The sequence below is a fragment of the Doryrhamphus excisus genome, chromosome 5 (assembly GCF_030265055.1).
Source record: "Doryrhamphus excisus isolate RoL2022-K1 chromosome 5, RoL_Dexc_1.0, whole genome shotgun sequence".
Taxonomy (NCBI): domain Eukaryota; kingdom Metazoa; phylum Chordata; class Actinopteri; order Syngnathiformes; family Syngnathidae; genus Doryrhamphus; species Doryrhamphus excisus.
In genome coordinates this window covers 11,502,883-11,521,296 of record NC_080470.1, presented here as the reverse complement: position 1 = coordinate 11,521,296, position 18,414 = coordinate 11,502,883, and the positions used below count along the sequence as shown (strand labels likewise).

The 18,414-nt window shown below is 40.4% G+C and overlaps 1 protein-coding gene across 3 annotated transcripts in view; it reads left to right on the top strand.

Annotated features, from left to right (window-relative positions):
- Positions 1-18,414, top strand: part of LOC131129862 (zinc finger protein GLIS1) — an 84,432-nt gene that overhangs the window by 14,011 nt on the left and 52,007 nt on the right. For all 3 annotated transcript variants that reach the window (XM_058073780.1, XM_058073779.1, XM_058073781.1), the window contains exon 3: positions 18,035-18,230. In XM_058073780.1, coding sequence (XP_057929763.1) covers positions 18,035-18,230 — 196 coding nt within the window. The remainder of the gene's footprint in view (positions 1-18,034; positions 18,231-18,414) is intronic.

Here is an 18,414-nt window from a genome sequence, read left to right as displayed (position 1 = left end):
CCGTTCCTTTTCAGTTAAGTTCATGCACATATGTGCTGTTTTCGTTATCTTGCACTTTTATATCTGATTGAACACAAAAGGCACTTTAATGCTGGTGTCCTGCATGAACTGCCAGGTTTTGCATTTTTATTTATTATTTGCAAATGTTTGAGAATGATATGATACACTGGGAACGATAAATATTATAATAGTACAGACATTGTTGTTGTAAGGAATGCAGTGTTTTGTTCCAAGTACAAAAAGTGAATTGGATTTTTGGAAATAAAGCTGTGCAAGGACAGACTTCCATTAAAGGTATTTTCATGGCATATGTAATGCCCCTAAAACCATAATTCAGCTAAAGTCAACAGGCCTTGTTACAGAAATGTCCTTGATAGCTTCAGCATTAAGTGCAAATGCGCAGTTGACCACATTACCCATTTTTTTCATGCCAGAGCTGTCATTTGACGTGAAATCATTGCCAGTGTGTCGGCCACTGTAAAAATGCCAGTCGTCTAGAAGCCTCGAGAGCTGTGAGCCGTGAAGAAGTCCAGCATTAGTGTATGTACACTCCCGCCTGCCAAGGTACACTTATTTAACAGCACAAAAAGACTTGCAATGAAAACCCACGTGTTTACTTTAGCTATGATGTCAAGTGGCCAGAATCCATATTTGACATCAAATTGCTTTTAAGATGTGTTTTTTCTACATGCAAGGAAACAAACATTTGCATTTCAAAGCCCCTCGAAGAGCAAACCCTTTTATGGTTCTGGAAGGCTGCATCGGAAAATAGGTCAGTGTTAACATGAATATTTTGTTTATTAGTACCTAAAGGAGCCTCACAATGAATGCCAGGTTATTAAAAAAAGTGTGACAGACTCTGTGCTTGCAGGTCCAGTGAGTGAGAATGATGTCCTTATTTCTGCTTGTTAACATCTGATTAGGCTTCTTCTATTCACGTCCAAAATTCTACCAACTAAACATCATACCCATATAATGTTCAGTAATCATATAATCATACATGTACTCTGGATGCGGACGTCCACATGGACAAACAGAATGATCTACAAATGTAAAGGCGTGGGGCTTTTACCGGTGGCCACCATTGCTTTAGAATGTCTTTGCATGGACAACAAAAGTTCACAACATTCCTCCAAAATATTAAGATATGCCTGAAGATATGCCTTTATTCGTCCCTCAGTGGGGAAATTTGTAAATTAGATTAAAATTTAAAATTTAAAATTTAAAATTTAAAATTTAAAATTTAAAATTTAAAATTTAAAATTTAAAATTTAAAATTTAAAATTTAAAATTTAAAATTTAAAATTTAAAATTATTTTTATTTTTATATATTTATATATTTATTTATTTTTATATTTTATATATTTTTTATAAAATTATTATTATTATTAAATTAATTAGAACCTTTGAGGGAGTTTGCATGTTCTCCCCATGTGTGGGTTTTCTCCGGGTACTCCGGTTTCCTCCCACATTCCAAAAACATGCTAAGTTAATTGGTGGCTCCAAATTGTCCATAGGTATGAATGTGAGTGTGAATGGTTGTTTGTCTATATGTGCCCTGTGATTGGCTGGCGACCAGTCCAGGGTGTACCCCACCTCTCGCCCAAAGACAGCTGGGATAGGCTCCAGCACGCCCGCGACCCTCGTGAGGATAAGCGGTAGAAAATGAATGAATGAACCTCTGAGGACAGTAGTCAACAACTGATTTGCTCTGATTTCCAAACATACTACAAGAGGGAGCAATAATTTGCATCTCCCACATTAACTTGTCACAAGTGTAAAAATAAGTTAACCACTGTAAAATGTAAAAACAACACATAGATTAACTTTGATTACAAGTGGGTTACATTTTTGCTTGTTATTCTCTTAAAAGCCTTTATAGAGGCTATGCTTTCTGTTCCCAATATGTGTGAAAAAAAGCAGAAGAAAATTCTACTTACAATATGAATGACAGCAGTCCATATCGGTAACCATTTCTATTACAGTGTCTTCTCAAGGGACAATACTATAAAAATAAAACTTGGATACACTTTTGGATACACTGGTACTTTAGAGTCATCAGTATACAGGGTATGTTACATCGTAGATTTACTATCCACTTAAAATAAGTCAATACACAGCTTTTATTGTCTAAGTTGCTGTTTCAATATGTTTGCATGTGCACCATTCTGGTGCCACAGTAAATATTGGCATTCATGTCTCCTCCCCTCAATGAACCACAGCTCATCGGTGCTGACAGGACTCATGCAGTCAAGACATTTATCCTGCTACTCACTTGAATTTCCAGCTCGTTGGACAATAATGTATTAAGTCATTTTCAGTGGATATATATATCTACACTGCACTTTGAGTTCTACACTGACTAAAATATATTTGATTTTTGAGGGGTACATTTGTGAGATACTGTACATCTATATTGTTTAATCCTCCGTTCATGTCCATATTTACAGCATTTTATTCATAATAATGCTGATTTTATTTTCCATCTCGCCAAGGATGATGATGTTAAAGCAGCTGATAAGAGTATGTTGTGTTTGCAGTACTTACTTAGCATTCTTTTGCACATTCCACCGTCCTTTCCTTTTGACAGGATTTGTGCGGCTATTTTGTCCAACTGTCAAGAAAATGCATCTGTATGCAATCTATTGAGATGTTCCCGAGCACGATGGACCCCCGGTTGCCGTCGGACACGGTGGCAGCTTGAAATACTTTCTCTACAAAGACAAAACCCATGTCCTGCCTCATGTGGTGAAGCTACATGCCGAGCGCAGAAATCACAACAATGGGAATCTTATTACAACCATTAAATAAGAGACGGCAAAACACAGGAGGGCTTTAATGCCCGAATATCTAAAATGCTTACACTGTGAGAATATATTTGCTCATAAAGCTCTTTGATGGTGGCCCTGTCCATTCCAGCACACAGGGCCGCTGTCTGTGTAAATAGCTGTATATTAACCTCCCGCCGCACAAGATTGAATGTGTTTCCATAGGTGTCACTTGGTACCATTTGGGCCGTTTTATCGGACCCCACTGTGCCTTAGTCCCTGAAACTGCGGGAGCTCGCAAGTCCTGCCATCCCTTCTCAGGCAGTGGTCATATGCAGGTTAAAAAGGGATGAGGGTCTTGAGGTGTTGGAGAGGTCGGCCTCACTGCTACCAAAGCATTTGGTGAATGAGGACTACAATAAAAGAGATTTGCCGACTTCCTAAGGTATGTGTGGTTTTAAACTCAACACATATTTGCTCAGTGGAAAACCCGGAGGCCTCTTGTATATATTCTGTATGAAAACATGAATACTGTGGACTGTGGTGCCTTCGGAGTCCATGAGGAGGTCCCTCTCCACCCTGGATTAAGTCAGTTTATCTGATGGCGCTTGTTCATTGCTGCACAGTAGCAGATTTGATGTTTTTCACTATTCATTGACCACAAAACAGAAGATCATCAGAATTTTTCAATATGGAACCATCTATATGGTACAGAGACATACCGAGTTGCCACATGTAACAAATTTATGGGGGACAGGAAGTGTAGTTGCCTCGAGATATACTAGAAGTACAGTGCAGCCAAGCCTTCGGCCAGCGGGAGTCATGGCTAGCAAGTGCCAAGGAGAAGCCGGAGCTTGAAAACCTTCTTCCTTCAGTCTACTGTGCAGGAGGGAACACATTGAACATCGAACACATTACACTGGTCACTAGGTGTCAGTAATGTTCCTGTAATGTTCGGTGAGACACACATACATCTCATTTTGATCAACAGGCTTTTTTGCAGGTTTGAATGATCTCACAACAGGCACATATAAAACTCCCCAATAAAAACACGGGCTACTGTTGCTGCAGTACGCCAAGCTAAAAGTCAACTCTCGACACCACTTCCTTAGGGAACCCATTTATAACAACACACACATGAGTCTTATTTATGTCATAAATGACTTATTTATTCTTATAAGTATGTCTGCTACATTGGGTAATAAGAGTGTAAAAGACTATAGGGATGCTATTTTATGTCTAGATGACTCTAATGTTAAAAAACATAGAATGTCGGAAACGTGTTTTCTGTGCCCCGTGGGTCCTTCGGGCTTCATTACAAGAAATTCATGGGTCCCCAACCCCATACGTGCACACTGAATACAATAGTTTTTTTTGCACACAATTTCTGTGATAACTCCTCTTCATCGTGTCGCTCCAAGTAGGGAACTTGGTGGCCGATAAACAAACAAACCTCGGGGCTTGCACTGATTGACACGGACAGTGCTAAGGGTTAGGGCCGTGTGAGGGGCTTTGCTACGTCGTTGTTTCATAATTGCATCATAAATGCCCATTGTTGTCGTTTTTGTGCAGGAGCCCCCTCACGGGGACCCCCTAAAAGCCGGGGCCCCAGGCAAATGTGTGGTTTGCCTGTTGGCACGCCCCGCCTCTGTCTGTGCTCCAACTAAGAAAATGTTAAATGTCTAAATAAGTATTTACTCATTTAGAAACCTACTTATTTAGTACCTACTGTACTTTGCAGACATTGACTTATAATACGGTCCAGTCTGAGACCAATTAACCGCGGTAAATGAGGGATTGCTGTACTGCTGTGCTGTACCCCCAGTCTTATTGATTCTCAGTCATTTGGGTCATGGAAATCCACAGAAGTTGGACTTCATTTTAGCCGTTGAAGACATTTCACCTTCAATCCAAAAGCCTCAAGAAGTCCAGCGCTTTGGGATTTTGTGGTTTACCATCTGGATGAGTCTAAGAGTGACATATTGGAATGTGATTGTTCTTGTATGTGCTGGTGAATGGCAGTGGTTGATTTGGGTGACGTCCTAGATTGTGTTGCTGTGTTTTTTAGTCACATCATAGTTTTTAACCAATAATCATATCAAAAGAAAATCTACCCCTCAGAGAGGAGAAGAACTGTCAAAACAAATTCTGGACTTTTCAAAACATATTTATCATTAAATAGCTACAGTTTCTGTGGGTGGAGTTCAATCCCAAATGATCCCGACAAGCTAATACTCACTGAGGGCACTGTGACAGAAGTACTGGCTTCACATTTAACAGGAAACTTTAAAGAGCTAAAGCAATTATGCATGCTTTGGGGATATCATTTTTCAAAGATAAGACTGCACTAAAACAACAAGTTGTAACAAAGAAATAGGAAGTGAAATCGGATGCTCCGCAAAACATCTGGTTTTGTCCTACTTTAGCGTCCCCTTCTAAGAATTAAGTGAAGTTTGCATTCAGCCCGCATAGAAAAGAAAATAATAGTTTTCCAACATACTTCAGTTTAAACAGTAGGTGCTTCAAGTTTATCACTTGTTTTACACAAGTCAGCATAAGAAGGTATATGTCTGAGAACACATACATACATACATACAGTATGTCAGATGAGCCTTGATGCGTCTTCTATACGAACATACTCCCATGTTCTGCGGTTGTGTTTTTTTGGCCAGTGTCATTTCACAAGAATTTCCTGCCATCTGTATCCAATCGGATTCCCTCAAAGATTGGAGGTTTTGGGTGTAAATATTGGGTGCCGGCTGAAGAAGACTGAAGGAGTACTGTGAGTGAGAGTTGCGTGTACATACTGACAGCTTCTCAGCCCCACAATGAACAGGCCCGCTGATGCAGGCTGCTGGAAGACAGAATGATACCTGTCAGAAGAAACGTCCTCTATATGGCAGATTGCTGGTATCCGTGGTATCCAAGGTTGAGCTCTCTGTTTTGGGAACGCATGGTACTTGAACTTGAATAAAAAGTGACATTGCGTGTGATGCCGCTGGAATGTTATCAAGGGCTTTATTAGTGCATTGTGAACCTGTTTTACAAAGTTATATTGAGGTACATCACATGTTTATACGGTTTATTGTTGTTAATTGGTTCCAGACTTGACCAAGATAAGTGAATTGCCGCAAAATAGGATTCAATATTAAAAAACAGAATATTTCTGTAGTTAGAGCATAGAAAACCTGTCCATGACTTTCAAAATACTGAAAGTTATACCATCATTAGAGCCCTGTAGACATAACACCCTAACACCCCTATAGTCACCTTTACACTCCTATTATTCTTTGTTGACACCACATTGCACAGGCTACATGATAACTTCAGGGACAGCCGCCACCTGTAGCATAATGAGCTAATGAGCTAACTAGTTAGACTTTAATTTATTTGTTCTACACTTAAGAAATTGTTTCAAACAGTGAGTGAGGAAGAAGGACAAAGAAACCAGAAACGTACCACTTCCACACAGAATGGGAGGAGAACTTTTTTCATTCTATCATGTTGAACATGTCATGGCTGACTCCATGCAGTGTTAAGGTAATGTAATGTAAGTTAATGTGTGTTTTACATTACTGACACTTAGTGACGGAATACTGCATTTTACCTATCTTTAAACATTTTTTGACTCATTATAAGCCGTAGTCAACCAAACAACGATCATTTATTAATACATTCATTGGAAAAACTGCAATAGAGCAAGGCTGGTACAGTGAGCGAGTGGTTAGCATGTTGACCACACAGTCAGGAGATTGAGAAGACCTGGGTTTGATTCTCCGCTTGGGCATCTCTGTGTGGAGTTTGCATGTTTTCCCAGTGCGTGCGTGGCTTTTCCGGTTACCTCCCACATTCCAAAAACATGCTAAATTACTGTTGGCGACTCCAAATTGTCCATAGGTATGAATGTGAGTGTGAATGGTTGTTTGTCTATATGTGCCCTGTGATTGGCTGGCGACCAGTCCAGGGTGGACCCTGCTTCTCGCCCGAAGACAGCTGGGATAGGCTGAGTATAAGCGGTAGAAAATGAATGGATGACTCGATAGCAAAGGACAACCATAATATGAGTCTGAAAAGGAGAAGAAGAGCTTATTTAATGAATGTGAGTCCTCTTACATGACATAACTTCCTGTAAATATTCTATATTCTTCCCATGCTCTTCTGCTCAAAACAATGCCGTTCTTTTGTCGAAGTGCCACAAAAATCTACAGAAAACCAAACAAAGCCTTTGATGCTGAAGTCATGCACATGTTTAAAAACCAGGCATTTTGTGCCACTTTAGAGGTGGTATTTTTCCAGATAATTTCCATTAAATCTGGCTTTAGAGGTTCCACATTGCTGAGTAATCCTATATAATGAATGGCATCCAGCATAAAAACTGTGATTTAGGAACATGACCTGCTGTGAAGATAACCTTTTTAATGATGGCAACGATGATAATTATGATTCTATTACGGCACTTTTAATGAAGTACATCCTGGTGCTCTTGTTTTACTATAAATTCCAAATGCCTCACAGTCTTGTTCCTGTGATATCTGTGATGATGCTTTTTTACAACACAGCTGTAGTTGCAAATTCTTTTGGGAAGCCAAGCAGCTTCAAATGTCTTCCATTTTTAATGTTCCCTTCAGCATTTGTTTTTGAGCTGTTTGCAAATCTTGAACTTTTCAATAGTAGTAAATAATAAATAACTAATAGGACTAATAAGCCTTTTATAAACACATAATGTATAAGCTTAAAAACACCTCACATTAGCCTACAGTATGTATTATGACTTTTTAGCCCAATGTAGCCACTTATTATTCTAAAAGGGTCAACTTTAGTATCCAATTCTGGGCTAATTACCAAATCAACACGTGTTAGGCGTTAGATGCAACATCTGCAGTGCGCAACTTAGACTACACTACATTAGAAATTTGTGGCAACACCTAAAAGTAAATCACAAGAATTTATAAATAAGAATTTATCCACAAACAGTATACATCCTGTGTATATCAATTCTTTTATTTCATATACTGGTTGATTGGTTATTGGTCAACATATTGGCCAATATATCGGATAACGATTTTTTTCAGCCCCCCAAAATCCCATATTGATCGGGCTCTACCTTTTGTCTGACTTTGAACAACCTCCCGATCCCATGCCTAAGTCTAGTTTGGTCAACTGGGGCAAGTCGAGTGGAACCAGACCGCCTTGGTCTTGGCAGTTTCTTGGGTTTCTGTGCTGGACTGCCCAGATACTGTTATGATACTAATTGTCAGAATGGTGACAAAAACTTTGGTTTGCTGGTTTTCCTCGCAAATTACATTTGTCCAGTTGTCTTTGACAACAAGTGCCTTGAATTTTCCCCTGCTTCCTTAAGTTGCGTGTCTTCTTGACGATGTCAGCTTTGCATTTTGTTTGTTTCTTTCATGTGGTACTGTACTATTCTGAAGCAGACACTAGACCTAACTAGACCGCACTTTCCCACTATAATAAGGACCTAAAACACACCTCCAAGATAACAAGTGCATTGATGAGGATGCTGAAGGTGTGGTCAAGTATGTCTCCTCCAAATCTAAACCCAGTTGAGCATCTGTTGGGAATCCTCAAGCAGAAAGGAGGAAGAGAGCAATATGTATCATCCACCAGTGATGTCATCATGAAAGAGTGGATGAGGATTCTAGTAACAACCTGTGCAGTTCTAGTAAATTCCAGAGGATTAAGGCAGTGTTAGATAACAATTGTGCTCACAATTTTGACATTAAACGAGGTGGGACTCACTTGTGTCGCCAGCCATTTGGACAATAATGGCTGTGTGTGGTCTCAGTCAGAGGACAGTAAATCTTCACTGCTGTACAAACTATATACTGACTACTCTATATTATGTTCAGCGTTGAGTAGATGGAGCTCCCTGTGTGTCTTCAGATGTCACTTTCAGTGACAAGCTGCTACCACCAGGTGGTGACATGTACAAGTTTTAAGTACTAATTATGTTAATGACTGAAGGAGCAAAAGACAAGTGATGGGTGACAGGAAGTTGTGCAGGAAGGAGCTGATGCTCGACCAGTGTGTAATTCCAGTCACGGAACGTTGATGCTTTGGCAGGCAGACGGCAGCATTTCTGCCAGTCCTGTGGTAAAGTGATGGGGTCTCTGGGTCGAGGGGGTGGGCTCAAGTCTACCCGAGTGTTACCAAGTCTTTGTTTTTGCAAACAATGAGCAAGCACATAAATCCACATTGGAACACTTTCCTTTGTATATATTATTATATCAAGTAAGATTTTTAACAAATGATCCCAGTCTTTTATCATTGATACCTGCAGATGCTCGGTTTAGAGAGTTTTATCTGCTGTAAATCTGAGGTTATTGTTTGGTCAAGTTGACCATGAGAAAAACAGAGCAACTTAAGACGCTTGGTTGAGAGCAGCTAAAATCAGCCAGAACAAATTGATTTCATCCCCATGAAAGTTCTCATGTCTGCCGGTCCAGAGTAATCCTGCTGCAAAATACTCCCAACATTTCTGTGCTCGTATAGTAAGTAATTTAATCGAGTTCTTCAAGCACCTGCTTTAAGAGGAGTTTTTCTCTCTTGACATTGTTATTTTTCATTTACTTGTGCCCCCAGGTTTTTCAATCTTACATCCATTACAAAGCAAACAAATAAGTTCCGGGTCTTTGCCGCAGACACAAATACAGACACCAGTTATGAAATTCGGAGAGGCCGGGAAGGGCTTTGGATTCTTAATATGCAACATCTGTCCCGGACAAGACGGACAAGGGGGCGACCTTCTCTGATGCTGTCGCACACTTGTGTCCTCTGGAGGAAACACAAGAAGGCGAGCAAGAGAAGCAGTCCATGTGAGGCCTTTGGGGCGGACAGGAATAAAGTAAAGAAGTTGAACGAAACACAATATTTTCGATAAAATATGGCTCAAAAGTCAAAGAAAACCTGCGAGGCTTTTAATGAAGAACACCACGACTGTGTTTTGCTATTTATTTGGCTATTTTTGTGGCACCACTACATGAGGGTAACAAAATGGCACAAAAGACATGTGCGATGATAACCATAGAACCAGAAATGAAACCTATTGTGAAAAAAGGAAAGAGCTGCTCAGTTGCATTTGAACAATACAGTTATTTAAACGTCAAGTAAATGATTGTGCTAACATAAAAATGCTTATCAGACCGTCTCACCAGGGAACCCGCATTTATGAACCCCATGTTAAATGTTAAATTATTATTTTATTGTATTATGTTGTCTGATTGTAGAAAATCATGGTGTATCATAAATCTTTCCGCAATGTTATATTATTGACAGGAACAGAATAGGAACAAGAACATAAACTGGCAAGTGCTATGATCCAATTCAGTGCACTTACTAAGTACACTCAGACGGTAGACAGCCCTAAGTCGCACTAAGCCGAGAAGAAGAAGCCTCATCTTAGGTTTCTTACTGTATGATCAGTGATTTTTACCATGAAAAAATTAAAACAATTTGAATCGTACAGAAAATACACTAAAACAAATATTATTTGTTTTAGGTTATCTTTTTTTAATTTTTCATCATGCCTCCCCTTGATTCACATGCAAAAGCAGTCTCACAGAGGCCATCAACAATTTTCAGTCATGTTGCCGTTGTGACAGGCTATGGAGTCAATGATAGTTAACATTGGTAGCTAACATCGCTATCAATAGCTGACAACAAACATAAGACATAACTGTGCATGTTTGTCGACCAGTCCAGGGTGTACCCCGCCTCTTGCCCGAATACAGCTGGGATAGGCTCCAGCATGCCCGCGTCCCTTGTGAGGATAAGCGGTAGAAAATGAATGAATGGATGGATGTGCATGTGCGTGAGTTATGTCGGCAAACTCAAATCAGGAAAAGGTTTGATTTAATGCTAAATGTATGTATAAATAATGGTGGCCTATTGGTAGCTGGAGGCCCCATACCAGTCCTTTAATTCTAGCAATGCCAAGAAAACACCACTAGGTGTTGATGCAGCTCTGCAAACACCTTCCTGTTCTCTCTCTATTAAATGAGTACTTTTACTTCATTTTTGTTTTATTGTTTTAAATCAGTGGTTACATACGTAAAGAAGTGCATGTGAATATTAACATGTTACTTAAAGCACCACCTGTTGTGTATTATGGGGACACATTTTGTCAACCAGAGTCATAGAACAGCTTATTAACCGTTTACGTGCTGAGTGTTGGGATTTATGTAGCCAAAGTGTGAATGTTTGAGGTGTCATGCTGGATTTCCAGAAGCATTTGTCTTGTGGTTTTGGCAGCTTGTTGCAATTCAGGTACAGATGTTTGCATCAAACTCATGAGATCCCTTTCTCTCCCCACGTCAAAAAAAAAGTGGCCTCCTTCTTCTTTAAGTACAGCACACTTCTGATGGCTCCCCTTTCCACCCCGAAAACCACCTATCCATCAGCACATCTGCTTTTCATTTCGACAGTACCTCTCAAAAGTCTCCACTACTTTAAGCGCTCTCACTCCAGCACTTAACACAGCGCTTAGGTGACTTAAAAGGGACAGGTAGGAATTATAGAAAATGAAGTGTTGCTAAAATTTTTTTTAAAAGAATTGCCGCAGATTACCAACAATTACGTGCAATAAGTGTGTCCAGACCCGGTGTTGATCTGATGGAGGACTGCTGTTGCCTGTGCAGAAATAATGACACCGCAGAAAGTTGAGGGAGACAGCACCATCCATGTTCCATTGTGTGATGTTTGATCTTTGCAATGCTGCAGCGGTCATTGTGTCATGATTGCGAATCAGCCGTGCTTTTTTTTCCCCCCTGTGGGCTTTCTGTTAGATTGGAGACATGTGCATAGTATGAGCATTATTTTTATTTTATTTTTTTTAAGGTGATAAACAACAACAACTAAGCGGTAAACATAACATGTAACTTAAACTGCGATTTACAAGTGCCTGCAAGGCATGCTGGGCAGTCCAGTGGCAACAACAATTTCAGCTATGGAACACTGGACATCAGGAGAATGCTAACGGCACTCCCAGATGACCTCGTCGACATATTTTGCCATCAAGCAAAAACAAATACGGCAAAATGTTGGAAGAGAGCGTGCCACACGCTACCCAGCATGTCTTGCAGCAGAATTGTACGGGTGTAGCGCTGCAAGTCAATTTGCCTGACATAGCTTCCATGTTAAAGCTTTAAAAAATGGAATTTGCAATTTGCAATTTTGCAACAGATTCACTCTGCCCCCACCAGGGGTGCTCGCCCCACTATTTGGGAACCACTCCGTTATTTGGACACTCAAAAAATTGTCCATAGGTATGGGAATAATAGAAGTATCATTTTGCTGAATTTCAACCTCATAAAAGTACATTTATATCTCACTTCATGAATTTTATAAGAATCTTCATTCATTCATTCATTTTCTACCGCTTATCCTCACGAGGGTCGCGGGGGTGCTGGAGCCTATCCCAGCTGTCTTCGGGCGAGAGGCGGGGTACACCCTGGACTGGTGGCCAGCCAATCACAGGGCACATATAGACAAACAACCATTCACACTCACATTCATACCTATGGACATTTGGAGTCGCCAATTAACCTAGCATGTTTTTGGAATGTGGGAGGAAACCGGAGTACCCGGAGAAAACCCACACATGCACAGGGAGAACATGCAAACTCCACACAGAGATGGCCGAGGGTGGTTATAAGAATCTTATTTGTTATAATTATTGCCTTGTAATAAGAACATTTCACTTAAATCTAGTGTGATAACAACAACTTGTTTAAACTTAGACTCAATTTCTTATTTCAGGACTAAAAAAAGATTCAGTGCCTCACCAGCCAGTTACTACTTTTACATTGCATTCATCTTTGCGCAAATGCTACTTCCAGTAATTGTCATGAGAACAGTTTTGCAGTGAAGTCTAATTATACATGTGATGACATTTACGAAAAGGAACATGCCACTGTAGTATTATTAGACAGCTTCTTGCCTCCATTCTTTGTGTCTCTGGGGACGGGACAGAGTCAGCGGTTGAAAACAATAGAGGGCTTTTCTTTTTGGGTACTTGGGGGCTTAGTTGGTAATGCTGACATCAGTGACTGCTGGGAAGATGAGCCAGCACATCTGTTCATAGTCTGTGTGCTGAATTTGCACCAGGTGTCTCTTGACACTGTCCTGCTTCTGTCTTTCTCCAGCCTCTGTCTGCAATTTGCATCCTTGATCTCACACTCTACTAGTGTTGTTGTTAATTTTCTCAGAGTGCGTAAGAGCACCATGCTTCTTCTGTGGTCCTCTCTCACGTTTAAATTTACCTTCAACATTGATGCTTCTTGAAATTGGACATTTTATGTTTCCTCGCGACAAAATGTGGACTGATTTTTCTTGTGTGCATTGACATTTAAATATCCACAAGCAAATTGAATCCAAACTGCCTAAAGGTGTAATTTAGTGCAGTTAATTCTCAACTGGTGTGAAGTTGACATGTTGGTATTCCTGCCACAATATAATGACATGTTTATGTCTTCTAAAAATACTACTGTTTAGGTTTAAGTACATATTTTGTTCTTTTGTTATTGGCTGAGGATTTGCTAAAGATTTGTTATAAAAAGATTCTATTTGACTTCTGTATTTATTTAGAAAAGAATGGTCCACTTTATTGTACGGGTACTCCGGTTTCCTCTCACATTCCAAAAACATGCTAGGTTAAGTGGTAACTCCAAATTGTCCATAGGTATGAATGTGAGTGTGAATGGTTGTTTGTCTATATGTGCCCTGTGATCTCGCCCGGAGACAGCTGTGATAGGTTCAGGCACCAGGATTAGAGGTAGAAAATGAATGAATGAATGAATATTCAACCTTAATATACGGGGAATTAGTTTTTGGTCCATATCGGCCAGGACTAGTCTATGTATAAAAAATACATATATACAAATGCACCGTGAATGCACCTCACATTTTTGTTTGCAATATTCACTTGCTACACCACCGCTGTGCCATATTTATGCGTGACTATGGGTGTCTAGCTTGAGCAGGAGGAGGATATTGAGTGGAAATTTAATATGCTGTCCGTCCGACACAGATATCTAGATATCTGCTAGAGAAAGACCTGGCAAAAGAGAGGACTCATATTTTGTTGCAATCAGTCCATTTAGTCCAGTTTCTCAAGATGAAGTTAGGCTTGAAAAAATTCCAAAATGTGGCTCATTATTGAGCTTAAGAATCACTGATTTAACTAAAGTCTGCTTTGTTTGACGAGGGTGAGTGCAGTGGTAGCTCTGGTCCCGACAGGATAGCTCATGCATAAGCACCCAAGCTAGATAAGTTGCATAATCAATGTGGTCAGTTGTTGATGATAACCAGCACTTTGCACAATAGAAATAACCTCAACGGCTCAAAATAATCCACAAACTCAATGTGTACAGTACAACTGCTCATGCATTAGCACAGGGGTCGGCAACCTATACAATCTAAAGAATAGTCTGGAGTCTTGTAAACTTTCAAAAGTTCGAATCATTCTTAATTTTATCAGATTTAACAGCAGAATACAACAAATAGAAGTGCAGCGTAACGGATGCCAACTAGTAGGGTCATGATAGTACCATCTTGGTTAAACCTCACTATGAAATAAACAACAACTTTTCAGTAGGTGTTGAGTGCTTGTGTTGAAAATGTCTTTCAGCATTTTGTGTTGTTTATCACCAAATATGAAGCATATACGTAAGCCAGAGAAGACAAAGGCATCTCTGTCTGTGCAGAATTGAAAATGTTTTCTTTTGGGGGGTGTGTATATTGACGGTTGCCATTACAAAGATGTGCAATTTCCCCATTCAAGTGTTCAAAAAATATTTGAGCATTGTGAAGGGAGCCATGACAAATGTACTGAAGAGTTGCATGCAGCTCTCTAGCCACAGGTTGCTGACCCATGCATTAGCATGTGCATTCAACATGCTATTGCTGGGGATCGCTCATGCAACATTTTTGTTACTCCCACCAGTTATTGTTGATAACTAAATGACTCAAAATAAGACAGAAATAATAATTGAGGTTTGGATCACTGCATTGGACTGTGTGATAGAACTCCCCTAGAGTGGGTGCGAATCATTGTGTGTATCATTTGAAAGTATCTAAAAAAAAATCTAATTAAATCACATATAGGCACTAAATCACAATTGTATATTCAAACTTGCAGTGTAAATCCAGCATAAGCTTGTTTTGTAGCCATGAAAGATTCTGCTTTTTCTTCCACACAAACCCTCCAAGTATGATAAGCTACGAAGGGAGGGAAACAAGGCCACACACCTTTCCTCGCCACTGCTACTTCACGCCACCGTCCCTCGATGCTCCGTTTGGCTCCAGCCTCCTTGGACTGAAATAAGCGCACAGCAACACTCATTGAAATATAGAACGCTCAATTACCATGGCTCATTCAGTCTAAACTGGATTTACTCCTGGGTCCCATCCAAGTCACCATATGTTGGAGGAGCACCCCCTCCGAGCGGAGTTGGACCAATTTTTTTTTACTGCTAAAAGGCTCTAAATCACAGACGCTCTTACTTTGCACAGCAGGGGTATCAGAAGCTTCATCATGAGCTTTTACAACATGATGCTACTACTTGTCAAAGGAATAAATCAAAATTATGTCTTTGTTTTTTCTGAAACATTTCACTTCCTAGAAATACCATTGTTTGTGTATGTGTTTATTGTTGTTATGATTGCAATGACAGCAGATAGAACAAGTGCACTGGGAAGTTTTTGGTCCCTTTAATAAGCAAAGCGATGCTGTAAGAACACCGTGCCTTCCTGTTAAGAGCTTTGAGTGAAACCATGGTTGTTCCTTCAAATCCCCTTGGTGATTTTTGGACTGTTTGTGTTTCTTGCTTTTGCCTTTTTCTGTACTTCTTTGTGTTGACACCGTGACCTGCGTCACCAGCACTGTTCATCCTCCGCCAGAGGCTTGTATTATATTGAGGCATGTTTTTGTTACTGGCTGTAATGTGGGCCTCTCACAAAGTTCAACTTGTTTTTTGCTGCTCTTTCGTCAACGCAAAAAACTATAAACATTTTCCTTTCAGTTTGTTATTGCCATTACCAGAGAGGTTATATTTTCCTGTTTGTTAGTTTGTTATTTAGCATGATTACATGCACAAACATGTGGGTAGGTGTTGCTTAGACAGTAGCATAAAGCCCTGCACTGCAGATTTAAGTCCACACCAGGATTGTTTGTGGAATTTATTGATTTACTGATTGATCAATGGGCGGCACGGCGGTCGAGTGGTTAGCGCGCAGACCTCACAGCTAGGAGACCAGGGTTCAATTCCACCCTCTGGCATCTATGTGTGGAGTTTGTACGTTCTCCCTGTGCATGCGTTGGTTTTCTCCGGTTTCCTCCCAAAAACAAGCTAGGTTAATTGGCCACTCCAAATTGTCCATAGGTATGAATGTGAGTGTGAATGGTTGTTTGTCTATATGTGCCCTGTGATTGGCTGGCGACCAGTCCAGGGTGTACCTCGCCTCTCGCCCGAAGACAACTGGGATAGGCTCCAGCACCCCCGCGACCCTCGTGAGGAAAAGCGGTAGAAAGTGAATGAATGAATGATTGATCCATAGAGTCAACCACACAGCGCTCGATTTGACAGAGGCTTACCTGCGCAATACGACACTAGAGTTGAAACTTGTGGCGTTCAGAACATTCAGAGAAAGATGATCCCATTTGGGGTCAGGAGATCTGGAAGACTTGGGTTCGATTCTCCGCTTGTCCACCTCTGTGTGGAGTTTGCATGTTCTCTTCGTGCATTTTCTCCGGGTACTTTCCAAAAACATGCTAGGTTAATTGGCGACTCCAAATTGTCCATAGGTATGAATGTGAGTGTGAATGGTTGTTTGTCTATATGTGCTCTGTGATTGGCTGGCGACCAATCCAGGGTGTACCCCGCTTCTCACCCAAAGACAGCTGGGATAGGCTCCAGCACGCCCGCGACCCTTGTGAGGATAAGCAGTAGCAAATTAATGAATAATGTATGAATCTTTATGGAACAAACTTTTTAAGACATTGGGGAAGAGGTACAACAAGTTCCTCTTTCCAGATCTGTTGAATTTGATCAGTGTCATGCTCCTTAATATCTTCTTGAGCATCTCCAAAACAAAACCGTTATGATGACTGTGATGAATTATTGTTCTTTTGTTGTTTTACATTTTTGTCATCTGTACCATACTTGTGGGCTGTACCCCCCCACATCCACCCTTTTCACCCATTCTTGTTTTTAAGCATGTTTGAGTGACTTATTACAACTTAGGTCTTAGTGTGTGGCGCCATTGACAATGACATCTTGAGAAGAAAATGTAGTTGCGAAAGTGAGTTAGGAAAGCTGCAACAGGGGCCACGTGGCGGCCGTCGTTCCAAGTGGTAGCATGGGAATATTGGCTTACCTTCTGTAAATATTTCCTCATATTCTATGTTGATCCATCCCTGTGTGTTCACTCCACTAGTGCTCTCATTACCAATTTTATGGCGGTTTGCATGCATCCATTAGGGTGGTGTTCCTGCTCAAATCCTCAGGCTTGATATAATGATAAATCTCAGTAAATGAGCATTTAAATGTGCTAGAGTGGGGAAAAAGTGAAGATTCACTCAGTAACAAACAATGTCCCATGTGTCTCCCACACCAACTGATTATTTGCAGATGTGATTCAAATATAAACCTGTTATTAATGATTTGAGGTTTTTGGAAAATCCCTCCATCAGTCATTCGGTGCTCAAACATCCATCGAATTGGACAAAACCTAATGATTTACCTTACAAGTACATAGAGGATCAAGTAATAGTATTATTTATACAAAAAGAGTTATTGCATTGCGCTTGGCTGAATTTCTGGACACATTAATGTGAGGGGCACAACTCCTCTTGGGTTACACTCTTGGGTTACACTCAACATTATTCTCCCTGTCACTAGTTGTATTTGGCCAAATAGGACCCAATATTTATTCAGTTGTTGCCTTTTTAGCAACCATCAATTTATATTCAATACAAAATACATTTGGAAATACATAAATATCTGAGTGTGGTCCTAATAAAAGCTCTGCATGCCTGCCTTAAAAGAACTTATATGATACTATATTTTATATTTATATCGACCACACACAAGAATTGTACCACCACATGAAAAAAACAAATACATTCCTTCTGTATAGGGAGTCAAAAGTATTCTGGGAAGAGACTTGATATAGATATAAAGATGACAACACATAATTTCTAGTATTGTTGTGTAGTCATTTGAGTGTTTGTGCTGTTCTGCTTCCAGGTAACGGTGCCTACTGCCTAGAAAAGAATGGAAACAGCACTGAGCTGGGGGACGCCCAAGGCCCCATGATGCCATGTGGGCAGAGTTTGCCACTGCCCTTGGGGGGTCACCCTGGGGGGCTTTACCCACAGAGCCTCCACTGCGACAGTCCATCGCCTGATCTTCTTCTGCAGGACAGCCCGCACCAGGATGCCAGGTAAAGTGGAAATGTTTTCTCGTTTTTCTACATACATTTGCAGTAGCTTTTTAATGCTGAAGTCTGAAATTATAGTTGTCTGATGGGCTTGCTTTTCCCAAATTGTCACTCAATGTTTTGACTACGACCGAGAGCGGTTTCTTGCTGCTCTCCATGCTTGGGTTGGGGGAGGAAGGGACAAAGA